General features: G+C 31.7%; 1 protein-coding gene across 1 annotated transcript in view; it reads right to left on the bottom strand.

Annotated features, from left to right (window-relative positions):
• LOC129233408 (LIM domain kinase 1-like) overlaps positions 1 to 15,580 on the bottom strand; it is a 33,981-nt gene that overhangs the window by 12,803 nt on the left and 5,598 nt on the right. The window contains exons 4-6 of the mRNA XM_054867437.1: positions 8,038 to 8,226; positions 4,104 to 4,197; positions 91 to 296 (exon numbers count right to left, since the gene is read on the bottom strand). Coding sequence (XP_054723412.1) covers positions 91 to 296; positions 4,104 to 4,197; positions 8,038 to 8,226 — 489 coding nt within the window. The remainder of the gene's footprint in view (positions 1 to 90; positions 297 to 4,103; positions 4,198 to 8,037; positions 8,227 to 15,580) is intronic.

The raw sequence follows: 15,580 nt of genomic DNA, 5'->3' as shown, positions 1-15,580 counted from the left end.
TCACAAGAGAAGTTTTTATATAACACATTTATGAGAAAAACTAGAACAGAAAAGTAAAGTTGGCGTACTGTATGAAAAGACAAATCTTACTTTAAAACTGAGCGTGGAAGAGATGATGACCTACGGAGTTTTTGTTCAGTTGGTTTGTGAGATAAGGAACACATAGGGACACTCTTAGTTAGGAACTGTGAAGCCTCGGAAGAAAAATTCATAGAACGTGAGCGTATTAAAACTGCAGGCTCATGCTCAACTGTTAATTGAACTGGTTTATCACGGGTATGTATCAATTTTTTGATCTGAAATTAAAAATAAATAAGTAAATGGATTAATGAAATAAACATTTCAAGATTTTGTTTTATTATAAGAGTTAATGCTACTTTATAAAAGTATTAAAGTTACAGAACCAAACATTAGTGCTTAAAATACCTGTAAAGCTGTATATATGATCTTCTAGAATGAGTTTATTATAGGTTTGTGTACTAAAGAACATTTCACTTCACATTTTTTGCAGTCACACAAAACTTTCTCTTTTATCAGGTATGAGAAGTTGTACAAACACATCTCCAGCAGTTTTAGCCAAATTTACTAACAAAACAAGGTTTACAAAGAAATATGTTTTTGTTTAACGAAAAGAAAATAAAAAGAGCAGCCAAACAAAAGAGCTAAGTGAAGTCGTCTGACACAGAAATTCTCTATGATTAACTAGCTATTCTCAAGGCACAAATTAAGTTAGCTAATTTAGAGTGAATTCTCAATAAAAGTTACAATAACAATTCATACAGATTAACTTTAGTATTTAGATGAGAAAATATATTTAGACACAACATAAAAATGGAGAAAAAAAACATCAAAAAATAGAAAAAGAAAAGGTATTGAAAAACATGGTACAAGCTAGATATATTTCAAATCTTTTTACAAAGTTTCATCGCATCCCTTAGTAGTAATGCTTTTTGTTCCTATATTTTTTCTCTAACGCTACAATTCTATAATTATAGTGACTATCAAAGCTAGTTGTTACATTCAAATGCAAAATAAACCATGGCAGGAAAACTCTTTTCTAATGCTAGGTGACAGCTGCCATTCTTGTCAATAGGTAGCAGGTAGCAGAAATGGCATGTTTGAAAATTTTCATTTTGTTTTCATTAGAGATTTTTCTTATAAATTGTATTTTATTACATGTGCCTAAACCCCTAAAGAAATTGCAATACCTTTTGTAACACATAAAAGCTTAGACTTCAAGTAAGCAATTACACATTTAAAACTTTAAAAAACTTGATTATACCATTCACATGGAATCAGATGAATACATATGCCAAAAGCTCTTATCATTTTCATGGGGCAAGTTGTTATTGAAACAACTTACAATAAAATATAATTTAGATTAAAAATATGAGAGAAAACATATGCAGTATACAGCTTTGAACAAATAGCTTTCACTATACTGCTTAAATGACTGTTTATAAAAATAACAAAATGAAAACAAATCTTCATTATAAATGTAAAGCCTATCATTATTAGTTGAGATAGTTGATGTAACAATTTACCCTGGTTTGTGTTCCAACATGCCCTATTGTGAGACAAGTTGTTACAAACTACAGGAATGTAGACATCTTTTCCTAGATGGAATTATTGTGATGAAATCTTTTTCTAAAAAATACATTATGGATTTACAATAGTTAGAGTATATTTTATAGCGCATTTCATAAAAATACTCTTAGTTATTTCAAGAAAAATTATTAAACTTTTTTACGATAACTAACCTTGGTCTCCTCCACTACTGCCAAAGTTAATATAAAAATAAGTATAACTTTGAAACTACATTATGATACAAATTTTAGTCTTCAAAATACTGAATGAAACATAAGACCGTAAAAGAAGCGATCTGATGTGTGCATCACATGACTTCCTTTTACTCCAATTTAATGACATTTCCCATTATTGGCAATTTTAATGTGATTCAATAGTTTACTCTCTAAATATCACCAATAGTGGCCAAATTAAAATTAGATTAAAAAAAAAAATCCACCAAATTTGTTGCCAAGTTGGCGACCAAAAGACTGCCAATATATCGCCAAGTATACGCCAAATTATAACACTACTTGAGCTTACATCAAAATTAATAATGATTTCCCCCCAAAAAGGGGCAAAAGACCCTTTTAGAAACACCTGAATGCAACCAAAAGGAGAGATGCACAACTAGATCCCACTAGGAGTCTACGTACCAAATTTCATCTTTCTAGGACATACCATTCTTGAGTTATGTGGCATACATACGTACATACAGACGTGACAAGAAAACTTGCAATTAACTTAGGAATCATCAAGATGGATATTTCGCGTGTCTATACATTCTTAGGCACTTATCCACGTGTGGTCGAGTCGAGAAAAAAAAAAAAAAAATCAACATTTATTCAAGGGTGAGCAAAATGGAAATTAAGGTTGATTTTTGAGCGAAAATTTTTTCGCGAGTACAATACTTCCTTTTTTGTAAAAGGAATTAAAAACAAACACTAAAATATTATTCTTTCATGAAGCAAGCTTGAATATATTTTGACACTACCCTTTACAAGGTGACGACAGGAACTGTAAAAAAAAGTTCCCCGACTTTTCCCTGATTAAGTTCACCAAATTTCCCTGATTTAGGTTACCAATGATAATGGTTTCCTTTCTTTGCCCTACTTGAAAATCATTGCATATTTAATAAAATGCAGTGTTTAAAACGTTTTAAATTGTTAATTAAAAATATATTTTGGAAAGCTGTTCCTTTTTTTAGTAAAAATAGTACATTAAAATTATCCACAGGGAAATATTATAGGAATTCTAAAACAAATACTCTTTATTTAGAGTAACCAGTTAGCATAAGAATTCTAGTAAATTATTAAAATCACTCTTAAAGGCATATCTAATCATGATAAAACTATAAAGTTTATATGGAAATAATTTTTAAACTAAATTTTCAAGCAGTATAATTATTGCTGCAAGAATAACAAGTAATAGTGAAAGTATAGAAGTAATGTAGATTTACTTAAGTAAATAATAGACATACGTATGCAAAAAACAAATTGAAACCCTTTAACAACCAGTCATATTGAGCTATTCTCTAATCAAGAACTTTGGTTTTAATGAATGAATACAGTATTTTAACTATTTAAAAATAACAAAAATATTTACATATGTACACAAGGTAAATCAATTTCAAGTGATTTCATTATTTGTTGATAAAAAATCTTAGATTACTTTTGTAACAAACATTGAAATACAAAAAACAATTAATTTCAAAGTATATATGGATATAACTTGCATTTAAAATAAATTTTTTTTAAAGTCTGGAAAAAAAAAGTTTGTATAATCTCATGCGGAATCAGCTAATAATACAATGGCAAGAAACAAAGTTGATTTTGATTTTACATTCTGTTTTAGCAATTAAATTAAAAACGCGAAGAAGCAATAACTTTTAAGCTTTTATCAATATTAATTTAAAAAGCAAAGATTTCTTCTTGAAACTGTGAGTACAGTATGCTAATTACTTCAAGACAATGAGTAAAGGCAAGGGAGCTAAGGCATTAATGACGGTTTCCTCTTTGTCTGTAGGGTTGTTTATTTTACATAGCATTGAACACGTGAAAGAAAAATTTAAGCTACGTAAAATAAACAACTTTACAGACACAGAAGCAATTTTAGGAAGTTCATCCTGTTCTTAAAAAGTTAAAATTGAAGACTTTGACATTGAGAAAAAAAGATGCAAAAATGTGGCAGTGCATGATCACACTCATTAATTTTACTTTTTTTTAACAGATAATTGGTGGAAAATGCATAGGGAATTAGGGTATTGAATTTTGCAAAAAAATTTTTTTCCCTTCATTTAATCAATTTTCCCTGAATTTTTGTTATTTAAAAAAAATTCTCTGATATTTCCCTGATTCCCCTCTATAACTTCCCTGATTTTTCTTTCATCTCTCTGATCTGTCGCCATCCTGCTTTAACATGAAGTCATAGCATTACTATGTGCAGTAACATTGCATGGGCATAATGGCGAATATAAAGAGACCATGCACTTCATAAGGAAGGTCACTCTCAACCAAAAAGGGTAAAGTGTAACTTACTTCTTCCAAGGAATGATTTTGCAAAGGTGTTCCATTGACTTCCAAAATTCTATCTCCTATATGCAGTGACATCAAATCTTTATTAAGGACAACACTAAGGAAGATGTAGAAAGTATATACATTAAGATAAATTATAATATTTTGCAGTATCATATAAATTCAAAAATTGAAAACAAGCAGAAGATCAAACAATATTGTCATGTACATTGTACACATGGATGGATACAAAGAGAGGATTATGATCTTGTATAAACTGTTAATATTATACACTATTACATCACGTATGTGATCATAATTTGATAGTTGTATACAAGATGAATAGATGTCAAGTATCATGCAAATATATTATTACACATTGTGTCCAAAAACTTCATGAAAAAAATGTGACTGATTTCAGTTCTTTTTAATTTATTATTTATCTTTTCAGTAAATATTTGAAATAAATGTTCCTTTCATTAATTAGAAAATGGAAAACAAATTTCACGTATCTTATTCTTGTCAATTTGGGACTTTTTATTGACAAACAAAGATGTTTATCGTTCATCTCAAACAAAACACACCCAGACATCGCGTTTGCGGTGAACATTCTATCACAATTTCACGAAAACCCCAGACTGAAACACTGGGAGGAAATGTTAAAATTATTAGGTTATTTACAGTGTACAAGATCGTACAAATTATGCTTGTCCAATATTAACAAATTAGAAATTAAGTGTTTTTCAGATGCTGACTTTGCAGTAAACAGAGACGATCGTGTGTCTATTGGAGGTCTGATCCTGTATCTGGATAATGTGCCGGTAATATGGAGGACTTGCAAGTAAAAATGCGTAAGCCTTTCTACAATGGAATCAGAGTTCGTCGCCCTGTGCGAAGCTGCCAAAGAAACAGTGTGGTTAAAGAACGTCTTAAGTGATGAAAATTTAGAATTCGATTTAAAAGGGTGCAATTTATTTTGCGACAACATGTCTGCTATAAATTTTTCAAGATCACCGATAGAGAATAACCACACAAAGCACACTGATATGAAGTATGATTTCGTGGGAAAATTAGTGGCAGATGAAATATTCGAGTTGAAGTTTGTTTCTAGTAAGGAAAACAAAGCTGATTTGTTCACTAAGTCAGTGTTAAAAGTTAGTTTAGAGAACTTTTGTTCAAGCATTTTTCGGAAGTAATTTTTTTTTTTTTGTGTGTTGTGATTCAAATTGGAATTGAACCGTAAAGAAAAAAAAGGTTGACTTTGAACATTAAAGTCGAACTTGAAGTATTTTGTTGCGTTTTTCTTTCAGCTATTTTCAAGTGAGATGACTGTTTATTTTATGAACTTTAATCGCAGTATTTTGATGATTGAATATTGCTAATTAGTGAAAATTTAAATGGTTTTTTTTTTTGAAATTTTCTAGTTTAAGTGTGATAATTGTTCATTCAAGTTGAATTTATTGTATAAATTTAATGAATTGTTTTGGCAAATGGTAATGAGTTATATTTTGTTAAAATGAAGTATTTTTTAATTTAGTAATAGAAAAATAGTATTTTTTCTGCATTTGTATGAGAAAAGGGGGTCGTTTGCTGAGATTTTAATTTGTTTCCGAAGTTTTCTCATGCAAATGCGGGAGACGAATCGGCAATGACGTTTTCTTGCCGATTCGTCTGTGTGACGCCACACACGTTTTGCTGCAGAGCTATCATTTTCTTTTCTTATAAAAGCTTGTGTCTTTAGTTATAATGGCGAGTTGACCATTTAAGTAACATGTTTGTGCATGAAGCTCATATTGAACATGATTTTAAAGTTCGAATTTACAAATAAAACTTAATGCTTTTAAATTTCTGCTCTGTTTCATTTTTCCACTGCGTAAATCTCACCACTTTTGAGTAGTTTGGTGCAGCTGGCACATTCCTGTTTGCAGTCAAAACTGTGATCTAGTAATCACATACATTTTCATCGATTTGTGTTTTTATTTCCTATGTTCGCATTTTTGGATTTTCTGTAATTTAATGGCGTCTTTTCAGAGTTTCTGGCGGCCATGTTTTGCCACCTTCTTCCCGCAACATGTTGTTCTCCTGCCTTTTTCGCTCATTGGCTGTAGGCATGGTCACGATTTCGTGATGTCATTTTCCCGCGTTCCCTTTGGCTGCGCTAAGTGACGCCGTGTATGAATATCTGGTTTTCACGCGACCACGTGGGGTTTTCGCTGGGATGTTTCAAAAAAATTTCGTGAGTAGTCTGGTGCTAGCGGTGACATGTGAAACCGGTTTTTTCTTGAGGAGCTTGTACGCCAGACTTGAAAAGGGTCGTACGAAATGTGGAAGTGGATGATGAATCTCGATGCATCTGCTTGCTAAGTGCTGTGAATAAAAAAATAATCATACAGGAGCTATGTAGCCCTGTTTAATGTAAAAAATGACGAGTTCGTTAATACTTCAACCCATTACTTAGCCAAGATGTCAAAAAAAAAGAAAGATGGTCACGCCCACGTTGATGTAGCTTTGATCCTGCACTGAGGAAAATTAATCATGCTTTTTTACATTTTCAACCCTCGTTTACGATCAAAATGGACCGGAGAGGTATCTGTATCTGGTGAGGCCATGAAAATATAAGCAGTATGTGCGGGCGACATCGAATCTAGTTCTGACTCCCACTGCGCCATTTTCTTTGTGAGTAAAGGAAATTATCATGTTCATAGTCAAGGTATCGGCACCAGCTCCATGTTGGTACAACATCATCTTCCTCGCTAATGCCACAAGGATGAATTCTTTTAGCTGCAACAACAGGCCACGCCGTTTTTTTTTGTTTCCCAATGTGTGATGCTCATTCCTCTGCTTTGACAACCTGAATCCCTTCAATAGACTGGACTTAGACCTTAACCTACCTTGTTTTTTTACACTTTTATGTCTTATTTAATCCACTCCATGTTCTGCAAAGTTTTGATTACTCCAGGGGAGCTTCCTAGGATCTTAGTGTTCATTGTGTAAATGATGGTGGTCGGCAAATAAATCTTCATGTGTGTGACGTGAAAAAAATTGTGGTTGTTTATTTGATTACTACACTGGGGTAAGTCAAACTTTTTCTCTTTGAGTTCTACGTAGGCACCAAACATTGAGACGTTCTGGAGTTTTGCGGAAACACTTTAAATACGATCAGCCTAATTTTTTTGTTTAAGTTGGTGATTCCTTTTCCCACTATTATAAAAATAACCCTTTTCCACCACAAAAACTCTATATACTTTAGTATGTACCCCCTATAAAATGTTAGCCTCTATTTTCCCCTGCATGCACACACATCTTCAAAGAGTATTAGAAAAACCTGTTATCTATATGAACAACATGGAACATATTTTCAGAAATTTATTTCAGTATTTACCTTCTAAATCAAAATACTATGGATATTACTTCCGATCATAACCATTTATTGAAAGACTAAATATGTTACTTCTACAATGTACCTAAATGAGAAATTTTTGGTGGCAATAAATAGTTGAGATATTTAATAGCATTCAAACACGGTAGTAGGACAGTTAAAATAGAACTTTAGAAGTTGCATATAACCTGTAATTAAATTAATGGATGGTCCAACTTCTCATTAATAAAGGTTCTATATTATTTCATAGGTGTTTGTATTTTTTTTTGTCATTCATCTGTACATACAAAACTGACAATAATAATCAAGTTTACAGTCATAAGAACATTTACAGTTTTGCTTGGACGTCTTTAACTTAAATATTTATTTCTGTTTTTATACATTAATTTTTAGATTAACATCCCATTTCTTAAACACTAAGGTTAGAAATAAAAGCTTTCATCAAATCATTTCATAAGTAGGATGTTAACAAGCATAGTATAATATCACTTTAGGGTTTTTCCAAGTAGACTTTAAAACCATCTTTATTAATTAGTATTAGTTTTTATAAACATACTGACATTTCAAAACTGCACTTACTCTGAGATATGAAGTTCATGGAACCCACGTTCTATTTTTTGGTTCTGACAGCAACCAACTGAAATTTTCACTTTTTTATTTGAAGTTTCGGAATGGGCAGGAATTTCAACAAGTTTTATACTATGAGGTTCGTTTGTAAAAGGCAATCTTTGGGACAAAGGAGCCATTTGTTCTTTATAGCAAGCTGCACTGAAATAATTAGACAATATGTTTGTTAGCATACATTAAAAAAAAAAACACAGGGTTCATACTCTATTTGGATGAAAAATTCCATGACTTTTTCATGACTTCATAAAAACTTTCATCACCTTGTTACACAAAGAGAGTAATACTATTTAATGCCAAACTTTCCCATTTTCGGAAATAAGCATTTAGTCAAACTTTTAAGTGAATGCCACTACCTGATCAAAGCCCTTACTTGAGCTTGAAAAAATGTCAGTGCACACCATAGAAACTAATTATAAACTGTTCTTATTTGTCTTTAACATATAAATTTAAGTGAAGTAAAAATGTAGAAAATGCAATTTATTAATGCTTAAATGTCTAATAAATAAGGCAGAACAGTAATAAATAGATCAAAGTTTGCATGAGTCATTGAAGTTTTGAATAATAAATTTACTTTATAAAAATATGGCCTTTAGGTGTCAGCAGTGCATCTAACTATCCATGTAACTTGACAGTATTTTCGTTCTCTAAAGTAAAGAACGTTTTTTAGTAAATTCATTCATCTAAACCAGATATTTCAGTTGGCCATATGAATCAGTTTTGCGAGCCATATGTTGGGCAACACTGTTTTAGAGTATTAGAATTCTCCTATTTTAATGTTCTATCCCCTGACTAAAGTATTGATTTTCTAAAGCTTTCAACAAATTAAGATAAGCTCTGATAAATTTTATACTGAGTTTTTTTTTACGAGTGGTTGAAATGAACTCAGATGCAATTGAATTACATTTTGAGTGGGTGAGGCAAAATTGAAAAACATGTAATTCCACCATTACAGAATATAAAACATAAGCAGTGCTGAAAATAATGGTGAATTCAAAATTAGTGATGTCCTAACTAGTAAAATCATATTACAATAAAAAAGGCGGGTGGCTGTTACAGAAGTGGATGCAACAGGATTCCAAAACTCAGATGTATTTTTGGGATCATTCAATTTTATTTTCCAGTATCAATACCTTTTACAAGCAATACTTATAAATCATTCTAAGTTTTTAACTGTCTTTTAGCTACTGTTACTTCTTCCTGCTAACAAATTTTTCCATGACATTAAATAAATTTTCCTGACTTTTAATAAAAATATTAATTTTCCATGACTTTCCAGGATTTCCATGACCCGTACAAATCCTGAATACATTATTTGCAACATGTTGATTCAATCAGACCAATTGGTTCACTTCGGGTATCAACGAGTATGTGATTTAATGGACTCACACAGAAGTTTACAAGAGAAATAAAATGTTCATTCTCTTAATACTTCAGTAAAGCTATCTTTATTGTATCAAAAACTTTTATATCCATTACTGTGACACTATTGTAACCAGCCCAAGTTTTGTGATAAAAGCATCATTCATTTTACCATTACAATGCCGCAAAATTTCATGGTAATTAAAAACTTTAAAAAAACTTTTGACACTAGTCACATTTGATATCAGTACTTTTTCACGAATAATTTAAATGCAAACATTATATTTATATATTTTATCATATTTTTTAAAATAAACTGTCAAACTAATTGTTGAAATTTTTTTTTTAAACTGTACCTTGTTTAATCATCATATTTAACTTATTTTTAACAAACGTGCATAAAATGGGTCAATCACAAACATATGAAGAGAAAATAACAACAATATAGAAGGAAAAAATAATCATAGAAAAATACATCAACCAGTGAGAAAAGTTTCCAGAGCCAACTTTTAAATCCATAGCAAATATAAGTGGACGCAGGTATCAGGGATATTTGGAAGAAAATTTCAGAAGTTTTCATCAAATGTTACAGAAGCAAATTCAGAGTTTTTCCACGATTAATTTTAGTTAAGTAAACAAAGTAAAAAATGCTATTTTCTTATTTTATTACCAAATTTGCTTCTTTCCTTTCTTTTTTTTTAAAGATACTTTCCTGATTTTATTTATGCTAAAACATTTTCAACAATTTAAATAAAGTCTAAAAGCATAACTAGCATAAACAATGATTTCTGGCAAAATCCACAAAATTTCTATAGAAATGTTCTAAAGTAAATGTAAAGTACTCTGTAGTAAATCACATTGTCTATTCATGCTTGCTAAACATTTCAGCAAATTGGGAGTAAATATTTGAAAATGAAAATTTGCATGATCCAGAAGGATTTTACTTTTAACTCTATAAGTCAGGATTGTTGAAGGAGATAGTAAGTACTAAGTTTGAAGGGTTTATAATACCTCTTTCTTCCTAAAAAAACTAATTCAGGAATGTAACAAAGTTCATATGCAGGAGCCTATTAACTCTGTAACAACCATTATTTAGCTTTATGAGAACATGGTAAGTCAACCTTAATGTTAAACTATGCTGTACAAGAAAGACTACTAATATCTTTCGAAGAACACCCAAACCTGTTTTTGTGCAGTCTGTTTTTGAGCGATATTTTTTGTGTGCGGTATAAGAAAATTTCAGTCAGACTGGGACTCAATTGATGAAAGTATTTATAAAATGAGTGGCTAGGTAGTATCTTTAAGTGCCCGACTTTGCGGCAAAATTATCATTACTTTCGACTTCCTTTAAAGAAGAAATTCCTAGTTATTTGGTAAGTTGTTGTCTATGTGAGAATTTTTTTATGCAGTCCCTATTCACCGCATAAAAAAATATTTTAAAACTGTAACAAAAACTGGTTTTATAGCTACTCATTAGGTGGGCCGAAAAAAGGAATTTTTTGGTAAGCAATTTCTAATAGCAAAAAAAAAAAAAGTTGTGTATTGCCATCCTAAACGTGGGAAAAATAATTAAAAACAAATATTTATGTCTTCAGATCGCGCATTGGCAGCAAAGTTTGAAAAAAAGGTAAAAAATGTTCAATTTTCAAATATTTTTATAAAAATCCAAATGTTAAAATTTTTTGTTCTAATCCCATTCAAATGCTTCCTTTTAATAGTCTTTTAATATATCTCTGAAATATTTACATTCCTTTACAGTTTTAAGTTCGCGCATAAGCCGCAAAGTTATGTGAAATCAACCAAAAATCAATGTTTTTAGCTTATTTTGTATATTGCAGTATTTCTTTTATTAAATGCCAGTTGTATATATTTTTAACTGTAAATGTGCACTATACAGCTCTTTGCTAGAATGGCAATTAAAATATGTTGCATTAAAAACCCAGAACCAACCCCAATTCGGTGGTTGCACTTGGTGTTCCACCTTCAGTTCCGAAGAAGAATGGTTATTGACAGGACTCATACATTTGTAAAGTAACTTACAATAATCACAACAATTTCGTTTTAAACAAGTTTCTAAGTTTCGATCAAGGTTTGAAGTTGGACTTGTGATTTAATTTTGCACTGAGGATCGCGAGCATAAAGGTTTTTACATTAATCCATACCTTGTCTCATCCCAAAAAACACCCTACCTACTGACTCACTTATCAGTTTAATAACCCATTCCACAGCCGGAGTGTAAAAGAGGAACATTTATTGATTTATGGGTAAAGTATCAACTGTTTTTGTAAAATTAAATATTATTAACTTCGAAAAAACTCGGTCGGAAGAAATCAAATTTTTGGAAACTGACTTAAAAAACAAGGAAAAGTATTTGATGGATATTGCTATTGCAATACAGGTAGGAAAATGTGACTTTGATCTCGCTCCTACAAAAACGAAGACGTTGTAGTCATTAGTTTTCGTTAACGTGTACTAACGGAGTGCTGTGGCTGTATAATATTTAAACTAAACTACTAGTGGAATGAAGGCACTCGTAACTAATATCTTTGAAAATTATGTTTCTATGGTTTGACATAATTAAAATTTTAAAGAAAAGAACAAACTTCCATGAAACATGGACCTGTACACTTATTTAAAGTTACAGAAGCCACAAATCAGGTGTGTAATAATCTTCCAAGCATCGTGGATCCAGTAATTAAATGAAATGCTTACTTTGTTATTTTTGAGAAATTGTTATTGGGCATGGCAATGTACTAAATGTGAAATATAAAGGAGTTGGATTACAGTAGGGTATCATATAATGCAAAAAACTACCAATCAAGAAACACTTCAAAAGCTAAAAGAGAATTTCTTCCATCAATATTAAGATTTGAAGATTCGAACTACAGCAGTTGACAGGTCAATGTGTTTACATCCTCCGCTTAGTGATGATGAGAAAAACTAGGATATTTTATTATTTCTAGAAACTATACATGTATTCTTAAAAACATATGCTTTCTCAAAATTCCCATATCACGCACGGGCAGTGGGATGGATTGTAGAACTGTTCAGTGAATCTGCAGAAATTCATTTGAGGTATTAGATGGAAGAGATGGATTTATGAAAACCTTTATATTTTACAAACATCAGTACCAAAGTGAGTCGCAAGTCCAACTTCACACCTTGATCGAAACGTAGAAACTTGTTTAAAATCATATAGTTATTAAGAAAGTTACTTTACAAATGTATACAATTCTTGTCAATAAGTCCACTCTTCTTGTCGGATTGCAGGGTGTAACACAAGGTGCAACCACCAAATTGGAGTGGGTTCTGGGTTGTTAATGCAACACAATTTAATTGCAGTTCTAGCAAAGAGCTGTACAGTGCACATTTACTGTAAAAAAATACATAACTAGGATCTAAAAGAAAAAATACTGCAATATACAAAATAAGCAAAAAACTTCGATTTTTGGTTGATTTCAGGTACTTTCACGGCTTTTGCGCAAATTAAAAACTGTAAAGAAATGTAAATATTTCCAAAGATATATTAAAAGACTATTAAAAGGAAGTATTTAAATGGGATTAGAGCAAAAATTTTGGACATTTGGATTTTCATAAAAGTATTTGAAAATTGACCATTTTTTATCTTTTTTTCAAACTTTGCTGCTAATGCGCGACCTGAAGACATAAATATTAATTTTTTTAATTATTTTTCCCATGTTTGGGATGGCAATACATAACTTTTTTTTGCTATTAGAAGTTGCTTCTCGAAAATATCCTTTTTTTGGGCCACCCTACTACTCATGAAGTTTCAAAAAAAAATTTTTAATGCAATTTTTTAAATGTGGTTCCTATCCACTGCACAAAAACAGGTTTGAGTGTATTGTCGGTAGACCTTTTTATGGAGGAAAGTGACTAAAGTGGTAAATTATGCCAAGAGACCATGAGTTGTTTTCACATGATCTTAATCTATATATATAAAACGCTTATGTGTGGCGCAAAACGAGCCGTTATTTCTTTCTCTCCCTTGGCAACCATTCGCTTTGTTTACGATCGTTGTTTACAAGTGCTGCAGACTCGCTGCTAGCGTTAGATGTCTAGCGTTAGAATTTTGGTTTTTGAATGAGTGTTTTCGATCACTTGAATATAATTAACAAAGAAAAGAGCAGTGTGCTTGGGAGTATTTAAATGAAAGATTTAAACGCTGATCGGTAAGAAATGCTGCCGATAGGATTAGGCGGGCAAACGCACGCCGTGAACCGCGAATTGCAAATCCAGTGAGTTCTGTAAGTGTTTTCAAACATATTTCCGGTATAATCATGCACTTTACTGGAGAAAAGAGTTGAAATGACAGTGATAGTATTGAAACTGGATAAAAATATTATTTTATTTAAAAAAAATGCTAATAATAACACTGATACTTATCCTCGAATACTACTTATTTTATCCGATAGTAACGTGCCTTTTAAATTCAAACGTGAACAAGTTCCTGTTAGATTAGCTTTCCTAATAACTATAAATAATACAGAGTCAAACTTTTGATAAAATTTTTTTAGATTTGACAAAACCACTTTTCAGTCACAGACGTGTCATATGTAAGGCATCATTCAAGAGTCATAGTATCTGAAAACACAGAAATTTTCTATCATGTATGCAGAGAGGTATTATGAGTTTCTTCTTTTTTTTAAAAATCCTTTGCAAAGTTAATGTTGATGTCGAAAGGTTTTTCCCTTAACCATAGTGCTTACAAAAAATAAAGTTCCCTACTTACGAGGGCTGCAGAGTCGGAGGAAAAATGTCCCACTCCGACTACAGGATTTTTAGAGACTACGACTCCTTTACACAAAAATAGTCTCACTCCGGCTGTGACTCCTGAAATATTAGGAGAGCTGCGAATTTTGAGAGAAAATTACTGACTCCGTCTCTTGAAATTTTAAACCTTCAACTCCTTTCCCATAAAATCTGTCGGACTCCACAGCCCTGCTACAGCTTACCACGAAAAGAAGGTGGATGACCTTAATGCAAAAACATCATTTATAATAGGTTGTTTGTTATTATTTTGGAATAGATAGGATTAGCGAGACCATGCTTCTTACTATTTGGTGCTTTCTGGAAGATTCTACCTATTACAAATGTTTCCCTTCAAGGTCATCCGCCTTCTTTTCGTGGTCAAGCTTAACTAACTGCAACCTGTAAATACTGAATTTTTTTTTTCCAACCACATTTTTTTATATACAGTGAAGCACTGCTTATACGTTTTTGAATGGACTATGAATAAAGCGTACAAATGAAAAAATGTATCATTGGTAAAGAAAATGTATATTAGACCCTCCAGGGACAATTTAAAAAACGAATAGAAGAGAAACATATAAACCGTGCTTCACTGTATTATGTTATTCCACATAGACTAAATGAATTTATTGGACAATTCTCATTGCAAAACATGTCACTTAGTTTTGCAATGCATTGAAGTTAAGAACTGAACAACAATGACAAAGTAAAGCAACAAATTGAATTGTGAAGACCTGAAGAGCGAAACATTTCACATACTTTTGCAATGGCATTGATGTTAAGAACTGAGTCACAGTGGCAAAGTAAAGCAACAAATTGAATCGGGAAACCTGATTTTACTGTTAGTATGTTTCACAAAATCATTTTGACCCTCTGCGTTATTTATAGTCATTAGGAAGGCTAATCTAACAGGAAATTGTTTACGTTTGAATTTAAAAGGCATATTGCTATCAAATGAAATAAATGGTATCTGAGGTATGACAAATATTAGTGTTATATAATAATCATTAAATTTTTTTTTTGTTGCTACAATAATATTTTTCTCCAGTTTTATAATTATTAGTCTTAGGCCAACCCTTTTTCTCCAGTAAAGTGCATGATTAGTCCGTAAATGTATTCGGAAACACTTGCAAAATTCTCCCGATTTGAAGACGGTGTAAATTTGTGCCCCTTAGCGTATCGGCAGCATTTCTGACCAATCTGCGTTCAGATCTTTCATCTAAAGACTCCGTAGCCCACTGCTCTCTTCTTCGTAAATTATATTCAAGTGCTCTGAAGCCCAGAGGCTCAGTGGTAGCCCTTATACACTGCAGGTCCGGGTTTAATCTCCGGGTTGGGCATGATTGATTCAGCTGTTCATTCCGCC

This window comes from Uloborus diversus, unplaced genomic scaffold (genome assembly GCF_026930045.1).
Source record: "Uloborus diversus isolate 005 unplaced genomic scaffold, Udiv.v.3.1 scaffold_388, whole genome shotgun sequence".
NCBI classification, from domain to species: Eukaryota; Metazoa; Arthropoda; class Arachnida; order Araneae; family Uloboridae; genus Uloborus; species Uloborus diversus.
Note: the sequence above shows the minus strand (reverse complement) of the source record. Positions and strands in the feature narration are given on the sequence as shown.